The sequence below is a fragment of the Heterocephalus glaber genome, unplaced genomic scaffold, assembly GCF_053883595.1.
Source record: "Heterocephalus glaber isolate CG9 unplaced genomic scaffold, H.glaber_assembly_v1.0 deba00001538, whole genome shotgun sequence".
In the NCBI taxonomy this organism is placed as follows: Eukaryota; Metazoa; Chordata; class Mammalia; order Rodentia; family Bathyergidae; genus Heterocephalus; species Heterocephalus glaber.
In genome coordinates, this window is record NW_028258333.1 from 34,444,242 (window position 1) to 34,462,299 (window position 18,058).

Below are 18,058 nucleotides of genomic sequence, written 5' to 3' on the forward strand. Positions count from 1 at the left end.
TCCAAAGATGAATGTCATTATATTGTATACCTAAAATGTACCAATGATTAGAATGAATAATTGATAATGCAAAATAGGAAGAAAAGGTCCAAAGGGGTAGGGGTAGTGGGAGGGGCAGGGGAAAGGAAAGAAGGGAAAGTAAAAATGATGAGAAATGGACAAAATGGCAATAAAGTCTTTGTAAATAGGGAAGGGTGGAGGGCGTGAAGGGAGGGCTAGGAATGGGGAAAAAATAAGAACCAAGATGCATTATGTAAAGGTACAATTCCCAATGAGAAATGTAATTGTGTTGTATACCTAAAATGTACCAATAAAAGAATTTAACAACAATAACAAAAAGAATAGTAAGAAACTGTCTGCTATAACCCCTATTTATCCCTGCAGTGTTGATCTTGAGTCAACCTTGTATAAAACAATTCTAATCCATGTTTTAAAAAAAACAATCTATATAATAATTCAAGCCCAGCTGCTTTGAAAAAAAATCAGATTAAGGTCTTGGGCAAAGATCAACGTTCAGATTATGAGGTAAAACTGATCATTCAGGAAGCTCTTCTTCCATTGTCCACTTTAAACCTATAGACAATTTTAAGGTAAGAACAACTTCTAAGCACAAATAATGCGACAAATCTTACTTGAACTTGAATTTTGCTACTTTCAAATATTTATGCACTCTATTAAGGAAGGTATAGAAGCTTTTGCTTTTCCTGTCCCTTCCTCCCTCCCTCCCTCCTTTCCTTCCTTCCTTCCTTCCTTCCTTGATTTTTAGCTTTTTGCTTTCATGTGAGTAAGTGGAATTTCTTGCCAGTTTTGTCAGACTGGCCTGCTGTAGGGCTCAACATTTCTATTTGGAATGTCAAATGTAGTCTCTTCATTACATACCATTTATCCAAACTTCCTGGCCACTTCTCTAACTTACCCCAGTTTTCTTTGTAACCTTCATGATATTCCCATGATTGTGGAAATCATGGTCAAAAACTGTTCAAATGTTTTCTCTGGTCTTCTATTCATTTGCCTTTTTCTTGCCAGAAATCACCTTTCATCGTTGGTTGTTTCTAACAAATAATATAAGATAACATTATGTTTACAATATTATGAAGCTAAATATTTTACTTGTTCTAATTACCAAAAACATGTGAAAGGCAATCCCATATTCATATTGCCCTGCTGGCTCTACCTTCTTTCACAGTTCAACAAAACTATTTGAAACAGTGATACTAACTGTTTCTGGAACAAAAGCCAGCCCTTCAGCCTTGGCTAGTTCAGTATATTTCTTAGTAATATTCAGAAGTCTATTCAGATGAACCAAAAGAAGAATGTGCTATGAAAATTCTTCATAGATATGAAGAATATATCACATTGTTCATGTGTTACAAACAAAGCAAATAAAATGTCTTAATGAGTAGATTCTTAATTTCACTTTGTGAAACTTATGTTCATCCTCATAAAATTTTGTCCTCTCTTATAGTTAATACATCAATTCCCAATGTCACAGAGGTAAAAGAGAACATGACATTTGGATCAACTTTAGTCACCAACCCAAAAGGAGGATTTCTGGTAAGAAAGGAAAGAGTAATAATATTTGGGGCCAGGGATTTAGCTCAGTGGTTCCGTTGCCTGCCTTGCAAGTGCAAGGACCCGAGTTCGATCCCTGGTACCAAAAAAAAAAAAAAAAGAGTAATAATATTTCATAACAGGAATACACTATCATTACAAACTATTAAAAACTTGTATGTCATTTTAAGTCTTATAGTTTTTAATTTTTTTAAATTCTTTAAAAGGCATGTGGGCCCTTATATGCCTATAGATGTGGACACCTGCATTACACAACTGGAATCTGTTCTGATGTCAGCCCCACATTTCAAGTCGTGAACTCCTTTGCCCCTGTACAAGGTACAGATTTTATGCAGTGTTTTTGCATATTAGAAAAGCATAAGCAGTGAATGAGACGTATGTATACATAAAAGCATGCCAAAAAAGTTCAAGTATTTTGTCAGCTACCAGTGTTACCAATGTAGGTAAATGTTTGCTTTGTCAGTATGTAACCAAACTTCACTGGTATTTTTGGAAGTAATACTAGCATAAATAACTTTTATAACATCATGTTTAAACTTTCTATCTACAGCTGTCACATTGCTTGTATTTAAAGGGTCTCTTTGAGGAAGTTAACTTCATTATAAATAACCCCAGAATGAGAAGGTAATATCAAATTCATACTGAGAAAATTTCTAGATATAATTGTTATAATATATTAATTAAAATTAATTAGACATGGGTTTTACTTGGTTCAAACTTTAAACCAATTCTAATTGAATACAATATGTATTCTATTCTTTCGTCCTTTGCTTTTTCTGAAACAATTAAATGCAAAACATCCATTTTGTAGACACCAATTCAACATTTAAAATGAGCTTCTTTCAGCTATGAAAACACTTCATATACCTCTAAAAAGATAGATTCCAAATTTTCACAATTGCTTACTTTTATTCCAGAATGCAGCTCTCAGCTGGACATAGTCATAGTGCTGGATGGTTCTAACAGTATTTATCCCTGGGAAAGTGTTACAGCTTTTTTAAATGATCTTCTGAGAAAAATGGATATTGGTCCTAAACAGACACAGGTACGTGACTCTGTGTTTTCATTTCTGATGTTATAAATATAAATATGCACAGAATTCTAATAAATCAAAATATTATAAAAATGACAACAAAGCTAAAATTAAGGATGTTCTTTATCTGTATTTTTATTTTTACTAAAAGGGATATTACTTCAAACCACATTATTTTCCAAACAGAAAATAAGATGCCTGCTATTTTCAATCTTCTTAGAAAATATCCCCTTATATATATAACTTGTAATTTACATAACTTGTAATTTAATTCTTACTTATGAAATAAGTGTAGCTACCTTTGGTAATATCAAATGAGTATTTCAGGGTTTGTAGAAATAAATTCTGAAGAAATGAATCTCATCACCTCATAATCTCCTTTCTCTTACTATATAAACAAATTATTAATTCACCACTGCATATACTTAAAATCTATTTTGCCTTATATTAGCATTCTTTCCTTAAATAAAAAATAATGCTCTAGACTCTACCTGGAGGAAGTCAAATAGCTTTTGCTGTTGCTTTTTCCCTGAGTATCTGTTTATAATTATTTTGCATTTCCTACAACTCTTTCACTTTAGACACTGATTTTGTGTTTAATTAATTTCAGGTTTGTGAAACTTATCTGTTCATATATATTTTAAAATATAGAAAAGACATGCTCTATAGCAGGCAGATAAAATGTCATTGAGCTTAGTGCCTGGAGGGCAGGAAATTAGCACTGAAATCGGAGTCTAAAAGTTTGTTTTGTGGTTTGTGGGTAAACCTTTCCTGTCTAAGACTATCCTGGAAGAAATTCTGAGGCACCAAAAAAATCTATCAATATTTGCCCCATCCACATTAAAATTGGGACATAATACATACACATACACATATATGTGTCTGTGTGCATCTGTGCAGGGACTCTCCCTCTCTTACCATCTGTATAAAGACAATATATATATGAATGATAATATTTCTCAAAAGGATGATAGTTGAAGATTTCAACTTACCTCAGAGTAGAATATCATTTGCTCTGTTCCAAGGCTGAATAGTTCTCAGTGGGGAGCTAGTTCAGGGGAATGGTTATGGATAGCCCAGTGAACAATAGAGAACTCCTTGAAATCAGTGTAAAATCATTAAAAGAACATTGATTTTTTACATATCACAAAATGCAAATTTTCCTAGATGCAACTTGTCAACTGCAATTGACCTTCTCAGATAAATCACTGGAAGTTTGGAGAGGATATTACCTCTTTTTGCCACGGGGAGTAAGGCACCCACCCTGCATCCTAAAAGACCACTGTAGAATTTTGACTTGCTCTTCCTTCTGGCATATGTTCCACCTGGACCCCCTTTTTCCTCTTTTGAAGAACTTTTCCCTTTTTCCTCTCCCCTGTTCCCCTACCCTTTCTCACTTTTGCCAATAAGATTTCATTAAGCTGCAAAAGGAAAACTGGGAGGAATCTTACAGGTCATTGAGCTTCAAAGTCAACCTGTGCAAATGTTCACATGACACTAAGTGATTCATTGAAAGTCACATTAGAAGCCACAGCTCTGGAACTGCAGTCCCAGGTTGTTGCTTGCTAAGAGCCCTACTTCTAGAGAAGTTTGAGCTAATCCCATCTAACTTCCAAGAAGAAGGTCTCTACTTCTTTGCATCTCATCATGATTGCCCTACTCCTTCCCTTAGCAAGACCTCTGCCAGGCTTTGGGTGCTCTGTTTCCTGAGCTGATGCACCCAAAATGAAATTGCTCTCTTCCAGTTCTTTCCCTCTTTTGCCACTTTTATCTATGATTTTTTTTTCTTTCTACCTGTTCTGTTCATTCCATTTTACTTTCTTATCCAATTCTTCTCTCCCAATGCTAATACTATTCTTGATATATTTTTGAATTTTCTACTATTATATAGTTGTTTGAATACTTGATTTTTTTCTTTAAGTTCACTTACCTATTTTACTCTAAAAATTATTTGTGGCTATTTGAAAAATCAAGGCAGCTGTGGCATGTTTAAAGTTGCTCCACAACTTCAAAAAGAACATCTACAATGCTGATTTTGAATAATAATCATTGCCTCAGTGAAGATCTGTGTCAGATCTTCCCAATTTGGGAAATAAATAAATAGCAATCTATTGCTTATGTGCTCAAAGCACTCTGCTGCAATTTCCATGTTTTTTACTGTTAGAACTATAATTACTTCACCATGCTAAGAGTTATAAGAACTATTCTGCTTGTTCACTAGAGGAACTCTAGACTGCTTGGACAGGTTTTATGGATTTGTACCCCTTTCCTGGAAGGAACAATGGCCCTCTTCAGAGAAATGGGAGCCAGACCTTGAAGGCCAGATGCTAGCAGTGCATGGAAGGAGATGAATTTACCCTGAAGCAGAAAAGTGAAGTCACAATTACTCAGTTTTAGAACTCAGTCCAGAGGGAACAATTCTTAATGAAATACTGTATATGCCATGATTGGTAGTATCTTCAAACTTCATCAAAAAGGACTTGCTCCTTCTTCAAGGACCAAGTGGTGCTAATTACAGTATAATTCAAAGTTACTGCTTACACATGTAGATCAGGCCACTGCATCTGTGTCTTGAGACCTGGTCCTCTTCAGATGCCCCTCCAGCCATAATTCTGTTGTCTCCACCCTTAACTGACTTCCTCGAGAGCCCACTCCCTCTCTGACTGTATATTAATTTCCATTTGACTTAGCTGCCTTATAATACTAAGAATGGAATTGATAGCTTCTGTTATGAGTGTTTCTATGTAGAAAAATTCTACTGAGTATGGCTCCCATGCTATCATACAGAGGTTTTTATCTATGGAGTTGGGACCCATAGTAGACTGGTGCCTGACTCCAGCCTGAAATATATAGAGCATAATAGTAGCATCTAGCTTATCTGCTGCTGACAGATAAGTCAAAGCTGAGGTTGCTGTGCTCAATCTGCCTATACTGTCAGAATGTGAATGCTTCCCATGGATCAGCATGAGCCCCTGAGACCAAGAGCCAGCATGTGATCATGTTAGGTCCTGTCCAGAGACTCTACTGGAAGTGAAGGGATGCATGTGGAGAGAAAAGCAGAAGACATATGTAAATCCTAAGGATGGTGGTGAAATATGCTCACTCAGGGCGAGGATGTAGCCAAGATATCCCAGTGAAGGAGGTTCTCCTGTTCTCTGGAAAAAAGTGGTAACGTGTATCCGGATATCTTAAGATAGTACCAGTGCAGCAAGAGTTTCTATACCCTTATTCATAGTCCCTACCCCTGCCCCTGGAGAGGTCAGAAATTATAGTTAGCAATCTATAGTCAGAAGAAGGAGAAGGAGGAGGAGAAGGGAGGGAGAAGATAAAGATGAAGATGAGGGAGAAGAAGGAGAAGAAGAAAGAAGAGGAGGAGGAGGAGGAGGAGGAGGAGGAGGAGGAGGAGGGGAAGGGCTAACAGAGGAGAGGGAGGAGGAAATCAAGTAAAGAAAAAGCCTATTATCCCCTTTCTCAACTACAGCTTCTTACCTCCTGAACACCTTAGTAGTAGCAAGAGAGAAGTCTTGACTATAAATTAACTGATGTTTTGTTAATTTTATTTTAATTTAGATGGAATTGTATGGAATAGTTACTATTTCATCTTTTATTGTTTCTTAACATGCAAATACAGAAATTTCATGTGAAGCAATTAGATTAAAATGCCATACCTATTTACTTATTTTTATTTTTTATTTTTATTTTTTTATTTTTTTATTTTGTGATTTTGGGAATTAAACCCAGGGTCTCAGACATGCTATCCAAGTGTTCTACCATGGAGCTATGGTACCTTTTAAAACAGATATTTAAAGCTGAGAATCAGAAAAATCATAACATATTTATCTTCCAAACCAGTGATAACAGAACTTCATTCTCAGTAAGTTTTAAAGGAATAGTGAGTCAAAGAAAAAAGTTCTACACTGATTATTATCTCCTGAGGTTTTGTTTTCTATAATGATTACAACTGTACACTTGATACAATAGATAAAGATTAATTGTACATATTCTCTGCAGTCATAAATTTATCATTTAATAATTATAAGCAAAGAAAGGCTGTCTCAAAAATACAAAACTTTCCTCAAAGTAATTGTTACTGCCAAAAAGAGAAAGGAAAGAAGGAAGGAAGGAAGGAAGGAAGGAAGGAAGGAAGGAAGGAAGGAAGGGGAAGGAGGGAGGGAGGAGGAAGCTTTCATAAATATTTGTGTATGACAATTACTGCACATTAGAGCAATGCAACAAAAATGAGGAGAACATCCACTCTAGCTACTCGAAATTTCTTCCATGTGCTGCGTAGCCCCATTAAGGCTTTTGCAAACAAGGTCAAAGAATTTTTGCTAACCAATCTTTTACCCAAGAACAGTAAAAGCTATAAAATTACCTTTAAGAAATCACCTGTGGGGGCCAGGGATTTAGCTCAGTGGTGGCGATGCCTGCCTTGCAAGCACAAGGTCCTGAGTTCGATCCCTGGTACCAAAAAAAAAAAAAAAAAGAAAAGAAAAAAAGAAGAAAAGAAAAGAAATCACCTGTAAAAATGAACCTATAGCACAAGGACCAGAGTGCAATCCCTGGTACCAAGAAAAAAAAAAAATGAACCTGAAACACTCTGCACTTGCCATAAAAGATATGATAGTACAAACATTATGGAGGGCTTATTAATCCTCAATACCTAAATATAACATTGCTTTTAATAATAAATGGGAATGATGTAAATATGTCAAATATGAGTGCATTATCCTAAATAAAACCAGTAAATTGTGAGGCTTAATATAAAATTGAAATATACTAATGGAACAATATATAGATTGTTCACATCAGGAATATAGCATAGGATTAAGCCAGGCTAAATGAAAGAGAGAAATTAATTAAATTTTAGGAATATTATTTATCCTTCCTTTTAGTACACATTTTATAGCCATTTCCCTACAAGCCTTAAATATGGGACCTGATTCATTGCTTTTGAATCCGAAAAGAAGCCCAATTACCTGCAGCCATCCTTTGATCTATCAGGCTATCGTTTCTGCATGTGGTTCAGTGAATGAGGCGAATCTTCTCCATCACTAGCCTCCTGTTCATCACTGTTCTTTATCTCCATCCAATCTCATCTCCATCCAACATCCTGAAGAATCATTCCAAGCAAACTTCAGATCATTTCTTTACCTAAATTTCTTCTCTTGTTGTCTGGTGAATAACAGCCAAGCTTTTCAATGGACTTGAAGGCACTTAACAAACTTGCCTCTGGACATTCCCATTGCATCCTGCTTCCTTCTCCTGGTGCTACCTCACATCTTGCCCTTTAACCACTTCCTGGGCCCTGTTCCTTGCTGCATAGAATGTGCTGTACTATTTTACTCCCTCTGCCCTTCCCATGAGAACATGGTGTTCTAGTTTACTTCTTGGTTTTTTTGTTTGTTTGGTTTTTTGTGTGTTTTTGGTACTGGGGATTGAACTTGGGATCTTGCTTTTGCAAGGCAGAAGGCAGAACCACTGAGCTAAATCCCCGGCCCTGGCCCTAGTTTACTTCTTAAATTCAGTTAAGCATCACTTTTCTGTAATTTTCTACAATCATCTAACCCAATCTTACCAAGAATGCCTTCTGTCATGTTCCCACAATATTTTTGTACTCCTCCCCTATTGATTTTATCACCCATTGTGTCACTGTTTTATGAATCAGTCTCTCCTGGCAGATTGAATTCTTAATCTTTTTTTTTTTTGGTACAGGGATCAAACTCAGAACCTTGCGCTTGCAAGGCAGGTGGTGGAACCACTAGTCTAAATCCCCAGCCCTGGATTGAATTCTTTATACTATACTTTAATTTATGGAATACAGTGTAGACTGTTTTATTTGTTGCCTGGCACATAAGAGGCAAATCACTCATGTTAAAAATTGAATTTCTGGAAATTTCAATTTCCCTATGTTAAAAATCATCATTGTAGTAATTTCTTTCTTTTCTTTTCTTTTCTTTTTTGGCTTCATGAAGTCAGATTGATCCACTGAGCTACAAGGTACCTTTGTGCACAGGCCTCCCTAGGGTCCCTTTACAGAGTGTTTCAGGCTTCCCTTTGCGTGTGTTCACTGTCAAGCTCCATTTGTCCCATTCCTGATTTCTCCCATAGTCTTTGTCCTTCTCCATGAATACAGTGGCTTAAGTTTTGCTCTGCTTTCTCCTATCCTTTCATTTCTGTGCCTGGGTCACTTTTATTGCAGCATCTTCCATCAAGGAAAAAGCCAGCCAAGACACTTTTCCTAGGCTCTTTGGCTATTATCTATTAACATTATTTATGTTTCTGAGGGCTCATTTACTTAGGAAATGATCATCTATCTTTGAGTCAGTCCTGTTTATGTCCCTTTCCATAGTGACAAAAGGTTAAGCTGCTGGTTTCAGCTAACACAGTTCCAGAAGGTGCTAACAGTTAAGTGGGATTGTAGCCTGTCTTATCACCATGTTCATACCGTGACTCATTCACATGAGAAGCATGGCAGACCTTTTATAGCATAGCTTGATAAAAAGAACTGTACATTATCCAGACACAGAGCCTGAGTTCTTGTCATATTAAGCAGTTGTACATCTTACACCAACATGGGAAACCTCATTGTTTTACTAAGTCTTTATTTCCCTAAAAACGTCATTGATTTGATAATGTGAATTGTTGAATGAAAGCCCAGAAACAACTCATGAGAAGCATAAAAATTTTGACATTGGTATTGTAACTCTGATTTATCCTGATAATATAATTCTAAATGAATTAACAAGTCCATTCCTTTATAGCTTTTTTGACTCAGTATACTTAATGGCTATGGTTCTCTTTCCTAAACTTTCTTGTCATTTAAGACATTCATTAAAAACTTAAATGTGGCTTTGTTTCATGACATAATAATCAGAAAGGCCCTCTTCTCTGATTTCTAACAGTGTCTTTTTTTAATATGTTTTTATTTACTTTTCTTCTTCTTTCTTCTATATGCCCAAAGGAAAGAAACTATTTGAGTAATTTGTTTATTTTAATTCACAAAATACTATTTATGATGTACCTTATTGGTTAAGTATTATGCTAGGTGTCTTGGTCAATAAGAAGGTCATTAAAATTTTTTCTTGATGTAAAAAATTTTGAACTTAGAAATGAAATAAAATCATATATTAGAATAACTACAAAGCATAATGATATATCATAAATATAAAAAAGATGAATAAAGCAGAACAATTACAAAGCATGTAACTCAAACTATTGTAATATTTCCCAAAGTATGTTATATAAAAGGCTGAATATGATTCTCACAAAAAAATCCCACAAGTAACAATAAAATAAGCATGTCTTTCTGTCAGTTGTGATTCACAGTGCATGCTTTCATATTAAAAACACTGAGAACATGTTCAAGAGTTTGCTTCTGCGACAGGAGAGCAGTTGGGGACAGGAGTAGGAGAAAGCCTTTCTCTTTTGCACCATTGGAAATCTGACATTTTTGTATAGATAGGAAATATAAAATGATGGAAAAGGTCTTTAAAAAGTTTGTTTAATTTTTTTAACTCGTTGTTTTCCAAGATTTTTCGGCCATGAAATTATGTTTTAAAATCTTGCCTATTACTATACCAAGGGATCTAGAACTCCCTGGGGGAAAGGTAAGGGGATATTATTTCAGGGATTTATCTAATAAAGGATTATTAACATTACATTCATGCAAAAAAATGGAATCAATGTTTTAAATCTCATATTCATGAAACATAATGGATAGCCATTCTGTGCCTGATACATGGTATGGCCTGAATCACTGCCTAGGTCTCTTTGGTCTTGGATTATCATGTCTTTTCTCCTATTTAATCAAGAAGTTCAAACCACACACCCTTGCAGGAAGATAACGTCCCAGTTACCTCTGAAATGGAACTCTTCCTTCCACTTGTAACTATTTATCCCCCTTTATTCACCCACTCTTTTGCTGATACCATAGCTATTCTCTTGCCATTTCCCCTTTGAGAATGTCTATATCTAACCAAATTACTTCTTTTAGCTGTCAATGTTACTTACTTTTTTTATCTAGCAAGAAAATGCCTAGAATCTTTTCCTGTGCATTACTGTTCCCCAGCTCTCTACTCAACTTCTATCTGCTGGTGTTTATACCGTTCTAGTACAATTGACGTCATCAAGTCAAATATGAAGATTTTTGTTTGCTTTTCTTTCTCTCGTTTTCTAAAATTACTTAAAGTTCTTTAATTGTCATCTGTGACATAAATCTAAGGCTTTTAAGACCACTTGTTTCCACCCATAGTGTTTTTATGATGTGTTGTCTTCTTCTTTTCCTGGCAGTCTCATTCAGGAAGCTGGTCTTTCCTTCCTCCATGAGATTTTTCAATGGGAAAGAGAGAATATGCTGTTGATTCTTGTTCCCCTTCCCCCTCAGTGTGTTTTCAAGGTTTCGCTTACTTTTTATCTTTAATTCTCATACTTATTTGATTCCACTGCTTGTATACACATTTATGCTTATAGGAATCTGTTTTATTTGCTTTAAATGATAAGCTAAGCTAGGACTGAAATTATTTTTATTGAACAGGGTTCCTCCAATACTCAGCACAGCACTATGTGTGTTAGCTTTGAAATCTGACCCTCCTACTGTACTAAAAATTAATAAATGGTATCCCTTTTTGGGGAAGACTCACACCAGGCCTTATTCTGTCTGGTTTATAAGGAAATAAGCAGCCACTGTATCATCCAGGAACCTACATCGGATGTCATTTCCCTGCAACATGAGTTCTACTCCCACTCTGCACATTTCCCACACTTCTTTGTATCTCTCTTTTTCTGCTTATCATTATTTTCCTGCTATCTCAACTTTCCACTTGCTATGTGAAGCAATCATCTACTAGGGATGCATGAGTGTCAGCTATGAGCAAAGCAGAGCAGTGGTAAGGGATAAAAGAAAACCATAAGCCATGATACAGTCCATGCTTTTTACCCCTGCCTGACCCCTTAGAACTTGTGATGCAGCTAGAGAGGTAAAGCACACATCCAGAACAGTTGAGAAGAATGCAGCACTCACAGACTCATTTGCTTCAGTGTTCTGAGAAAGTAAAGGTCAATATGGGCTCAGTTGGCAATGAGCTAGAGAAAATTTTGCAAAGAAAGTAGAAGTTAAACCTCACAGGTTGGGTAGAAGTTGGTTTAGATGGAGGGACAGACAAGGGCATTTGGTAGAGGTAGAATTAATACTAGAGAACCCTGAAGATGAGGGTAAATAGAGACGGTAAGACTGTTGACAGTCAAGGGGAGAAAAACTGGATTCTAATATTTTTTTTCAAGGAGCTGCTTGAATTTTTATCTGTTTTCTTTTTAAAATTAGAATAAAATATTCTATCTTAAAGTATATTTCAAAGGCACTGATGTAGGCAATGGAGATCACTGGATGTTTTAGAATGGGGAAGTTGTATGATAAATGCAATAGTTTGTGGTTAATATTCTAATAATATGTAGATGAATTTTAGTAGAGTGGAAATGGAAGGAGAGAGATCAGAAATGGAGAGATCAGTAATTGCTGTGGTCTAGGTTGAAGGCTATTATGCCTGGCCTGAGCAGGATTGAAGGAACATCGATGATAGGACTTAGACCTATCTCAGGTCCAGTTAGTTCTCCAAAAGCAAACCTTGAAAGAAAGATTCATGTACTAGTGATTTATTCAAGAAGCACTTTCTGTTCTGAATAAAATAGGAAGGAATTTGGAGAATCAAAGCTGAGCACAAACACGAGACAACAAACAAGGGTATAATTTCAGATGAAGTCCAGGCCTCATCCTAATCTGAAAGGGAAGCTCCCACTTGAGTTAAGGGCCTGGTCTTGAATTCCCTGCATTTCCTTTGGACAGGGTAAGGGGTGAGGAGGGAGAAAATTTCCTTGTATTTTCAGCTCTTTAAACTTTTGGGGCAAAGCAGTTTAGGAGCCCAAGGGCTGTTTGCTAAAGTGAATCTTGTTGAGTAATTAGAAGTTAAATACTGTACAGAAAAAATGTGGGAACCATCAGTTGTAAGACTTTTAAGTTCTCTTATATCTTAATTTTTAAAAGAATAAGCTTATAGATGATAAAATATCCCAGGATAATGAGAGGAGTAGATGTGAAAATTTTCAGTTCTATAGTTCCCTGCTTAATCAAATAAAAACACGGGGAAATAAAAATAAAACAAACTGTCCAAGATGTCCCGAATGGATAAGAAATTAACTTCTACAACAGTATTTATTGACATTGATGCCTAGAATTAAGCTTAATGATTGTCTAAGTAACAAAATCATTATATTTCTGTTTACACCGAACATTTATGTACACATAAATAATACAAAGTCTATATGGATTCCTATTATTCATATTTTCTAGGATTATTAATCAAATGTTGTAAGATCATTGAAGAAAAGAATTTAAAACCTATGCATAGGATACTAAAAATGCCTAGCACACTTAATTATGTCAAGCAAATAACCTGAATTAGAGTTGTGAGTGTCTCTTCATCCTTTATTTTATTTTATTTTTTGTAATTAGTTGTATCCTACTTTGTTTGCAAAGGGATTTCTGGTCATATTTGTTCCAAATATAATAACTCATCATCTTGGGACAAGTGGCAAAGGATATTTCACGGAAGAGGTATTCTTAGAAGAACAGGGCTAAACTACACATAGATTGAGCAGATTACCTATTCATTCAGTTAACACTATATACCTCATCTAAACTTTACACATATTCTCTAGTTCTTTCTTATTTGTATTATATTGGACTAAGCAACTTGAAAGGAAAATTCATATAGTCTATTTCTTTTAAACAATATTATCTATTTATTTGTGTTTTGTATCACCTACTCTAAAACAAAAAAGCTTTAAAAAAACCCCATAGTTTTCTTATGTAAGCCTATCAAAATCATTTAGTAAAAATTGTTGAATAGGCAAGCCAATCATTTGAGAAATCTTTAGTTTTGCTCTTTTAATTGTTATCCACAGAATGGCCATGGTTATTGGTACTGAAGTAGAAGGATTTATGCATTGCCAATTTTTTTAAACTCATCAGAAAGACTAAAATGTATTACATCTTACCATATATTTAAACTCAAGAAAACTGAATGAGAATTTTGCCAGGTTTCTAACTACCAGTGGGTTGGTATTTCAGGTTGGAATTGTACAATATGGAGAAAATGTAACTCATGAGTTCAACCTTAATAAATACTCATCTACAGAAGAGGTACTTGTTGCAGCAAAAAAAATATTCCAGAGAGGTGGCCGCCGGACTAACACAGCCCTTGGAATAGACACGGCAAGGTATATGAATAAAAACCGACCAAAATAAAAGACTGAAAAATAACTGCAATAGCTGTGCTCTTCAGAGCCTGATTGAACATTTATATTGGTAATACTTAGTATCACCCTGTTTAAAATCAGATACAAATTGGTTCCTAGAGAATCAAGCTTTTCTATAATGCATTCTGTATTACTTTTTCATGTTATTGCAAGGATTTCATTAATATAGTCAATTTTTTAAAATTACTGTACTCCATTGCATCATGTTCTTGTATACTAAGACTTAATATTTGTTCCATTTACTGTTTGTTTTCAGCTTCTAAGAGTCTCAATTTAAAAGAACGAATGAAAATATAGTTTATTTCTACTCAATATGTATTTATATTCTAGTATGGCCATATGCTTTTAGTATTCGATTCAATATTATTAAAGCTTAGTATTATTAAAGCTCAGATAAGAATTTTTTAAAGTCACATTAATTATGGTTTCATTTCCAAACATTTTCAGTGTAAAGTTTGGAAGAAATGAAAAATGGTTTTATTATTTGTAATGCTTTGTTTCCTTCCTTTTCTTAAATTCTTTCCAATTTCATCCCTTCCTTCTTCCTTTCTCTAGATTTCTTCATGGAGAAAACCCACTGTATGGTAAAATTTTCTTTTCCAAAGACCTACAAACTGTCCTCTCTTACAAATATAGAATATTTCTTGTATTTCCTTCAATCTCATTCAGTTCTTATCTCTTGCTATTTCTCGCTTTGTTACCCTTAAAAAAACTAGCAAATTTTAAAACAAAAACTAAACAACACCCAATTTTATAAGAAATCCAATGAGTAGTGTGACTCATGTTAAGAATTCTAGGCCGGGGCCGGGGATTTAGCTCAGTGTTTTCAGCACCTGCCTCGCAAGCTCAAGATCCCGAGTTCAATCCCCGGTACCAAAAAAAAAAAAAAAAAGGAATTCTAGGCCAGGGATTTAGCTCAGTGGTGTGGCGCCACCCGCCTCACAAGCACAAGGTTCTGAATATGATCCCGGGTACCAAAAAAAACCACAATGAATTCTGTTGAGTGTCTTTAACTTCTGGACTCTCATCTAAGGCAAAGAGTTAATTATCCATGGTCTCACTTCACAGTGTTTTAAGGACGTTAAAATCATTAAAATGGATTGGATATGCAAATATTTAAAATTTCATGTGCAGCTTTAGACTCAAATGTTAGAAAAACATGTGGATCTAGTTATATGGAACCCAAAAGAAAATTACTGCAAATGGATGAGGCAATTTTACATTTACCTGCCGATAGGATGTCCATTTGCCTGCACAGCGAGTGCACAGATCTAGGTTTCCTGAATGTGTCCTCTTCAGTAATAATTAACAGTGACTGCACATGCAAAGTAAATGAAAGTGTTCTTTGAAAGCTCTGACCCTGTAAAGAGTTGTGCATTTTCCAAAAGCAACCAGTTAAGAATGAATGTTAATCATAGAAAACTGCTATTGCTTCTGCATTGAATATCACCCTATCCCATTCCCATATGGTTTTTGCCTATGTGTTTCACAAAATGTCTAGCTGTACTACACAGTTTACTGAGTTTTGAATGCACACAAAAAAATCTATAGTGATATTTCAGTACTAATTGTTTTTCTCATACATTAGTTTTTCATATTTAAACACATTTTTCATTGTTTTTCATTCCTTTCAGTCAAGAACAGTCTCAAACAACAGTTTCAATTTCTTAAAATCCATTACTCCCACTTTGCATACTTCCCAGCTGAATATATATTTTGTGTTACCTTCTCCCTAACCCAAATCTCAAATCCCAAATTTTCATTCTCGCCAATAGACTTACAATATTTGATCATATGCATGGATTCTGCTATGTGAAAGAAAGGGACCTTCCTGGGTATTTTCATTTTTTTGTTTGTTTGTTTGTTTGTACCAGGGATTGAACTCAGGATCTTGCACTTGCGAAGCAGGCAGCAGAACCACTGAGCTAAATCTCCAGCCCAGCGTATTTTACTTTTTAAAGCCACACAAGGAGGACAATACTTAAATCCAAGAAAGAGGATTATATAGTAGTGTTTTGGTGACAAGGACAATTTGTTAAGGAATATGCTTGAAACAGAATGGTTGTACTCAGGAATTCTGCCAGTGGTTACTCTTCCAGTATACAAAGCCAGCTCTGGTTTCAAAGGACCCAGATCTTCTTTAAGGAAGCTCTTTTAATCATCTGCCCCAGCTGATGTTCATTTAGTTCAGTTATGACCTTGATCTTTAAGAAAATTAGAAAGTTTTGGTAATCCTCTAAGGAATTAGAATTGCAAAAAGGATCAAGTCTCAGACGATATTCATACCCAAAACTTCTTTTAAAGCCTAGCCTTTAACATGAGCTTTCACCTTAGTTCGTGTATTTTAAAAAGTCAGAAAATCTCTTTATATAGTATGTTAATTAAAAACTATTCACACACTTGTTAAAGATGATAAGGAAGACCTCCTTGGAGAGAAGACTACTACAGTGGGGTTTTGCAATAGGGGAAAGAGACTGGGCTCAATTTTGAATACAACAAGGACAAGTGGAGATTTATAGCTGTGGATCAGGTTAGGGAGTCAGTGAATGAAAAATTACCACGAGGAAAAATGAAAGCTAGGGACATTCTTTCTAGCCTGACTCAACATGAGTCTTGCTGAAGGCAGGTGAATAGTAGGAAAAACTCTTTCTTTACTCTCAACACTCAGTACTTCATTGCTGACATCAGTTGTAGGGGTTATTCCCCAGTATGATTAATCTTCTGACACCAAGTGGTGTCCTAAAATTCAGTTTACTTCTGAGACTAACCAGAGTTAATGCAGACATCCTATATGTTAAGGACTTAGTCCCGGAAAACCATTCTCTACTTCAGAAGCAACCAATAGATTTCCATCCAGGTTACATAAAGTTTAAAAATTTAAAAACTAGTACAAAATTCTGTGTATCCATTCCACAGAATTAACAGTTGTCAGTATTTTGTCACATTTGCTTTAAGTCCCCTTAAAGGCAAAAAATAATCACAGATAAAATCCCTTTGCTCACATCACCAAGATCCTTGCCCTCTGCTCCAAAATATTGTTGTGGCTTTGCTGGGTATCAGTGGTACAACCCACAGAAATTGTACAAATCATTTGGAGTGTTAGTTTAGGAGAGGTGTTTCTTTGGCATATCCCTAACTATAATTGTTCAACTAAACTATAATATTTAAAGAATAGTCACTGTAATGGTTGCTGCCCTTTATACCAAAATCTAAAAATCTAAAATACGTATATATGTATATAAAATTCTTTCATTGTCTTAGTCCTAATTAACATGTAATCTTTAATTCCAAGACTCCAGAGTGAAAATTGAGTTGAGTACAGGAAGTAACAGGAGGTATGTGTGTGTATAAGATACATGAAACAAATAAAAATTATCCATGCCCCTGTCATCTCTCTCCTTCCATATACACTTATTGAATTAAATTCAAATTTTTTTCTTTGCAGTTAGGCTATAGCATTTTCCTTTCTCTCCATACCTCATCCCACTCCACTTTCAACAGTCTGTGTTCTAAAACCTAGTTGTTATGATTTAGATCTAAAATGCTCCTCCCCAAATTCTCATGTGTGTGGAAGGTCATTGGATCATGGAGATGCTGTAGCTGACTTGCTGTTACGAGGTGGGACCTGATTGGAGGTGGTCACTGGGGGTGTGACCTGGAAGGGTACATTCTTATCCCTGGCTCCTCCACTCTCTGTCTGCTTCCTGGACAGTGAGCACCTTTTCCCCCACCAAGCCCCTTTCCCATCCTGTTTCTGTCTTGGAGGCATGGACTGAAGCTCTAAGTCAAAATAAACCTCTCTTCTTTAAGTTGTGGGTGTTGGTATTATGTCTCAGAGACAAGAAAGTGACTAAGACACTGTTTCAGACCTAAATCCTCCTATATACCGTGATCTACTCCACAGACTCAGACCATGCTCTCTGTAGTCTTTTATAGCTATTTCTTATTTCTCCTCATACCCAAAACACTCTTAAGCATTCACAGCCCCACAAATATTCAACTGTCTCATCTCACCTTCTTAGAGCAAAGGATTTCCAAACTGTCCTATGAATATCAGAGCAGGTACAAGTAGAGTGAGATTTCAAGCAAACACGTAAGCCAGAAGTAGAAGAAAACAGGCCTGTTGAGGGAGAGAAGGAG

General features: G+C 35.6%; 1 protein-coding gene across 3 annotated transcripts in view; it reads left to right on the forward strand.

Moving 5' to 3' along the window:
• The window catches only part of Itga1 (integrin subunit alpha 1), a 140,107-nt gene that overhangs the window by 63,723 nt on the left and 58,326 nt on the right, over positions 1-18,058 (forward strand). For all 3 annotated transcript variants that reach the window (XM_004848539.3, XM_021261433.2, XM_021261434.2), the window contains 4 exons: positions 1,466-1,554; positions 1,779-1,890; positions 2,490-2,617; positions 13,731-13,879. In XM_004848539.3, coding sequence (XP_004848596.1) covers positions 1,466-1,554; positions 1,779-1,890; positions 2,490-2,617; positions 13,731-13,879 — 478 coding nt within the window. The remainder of the gene's footprint in view (positions 1-1,465; positions 1,555-1,778; positions 1,891-2,489; positions 2,618-13,730; positions 13,880-18,058) is intronic.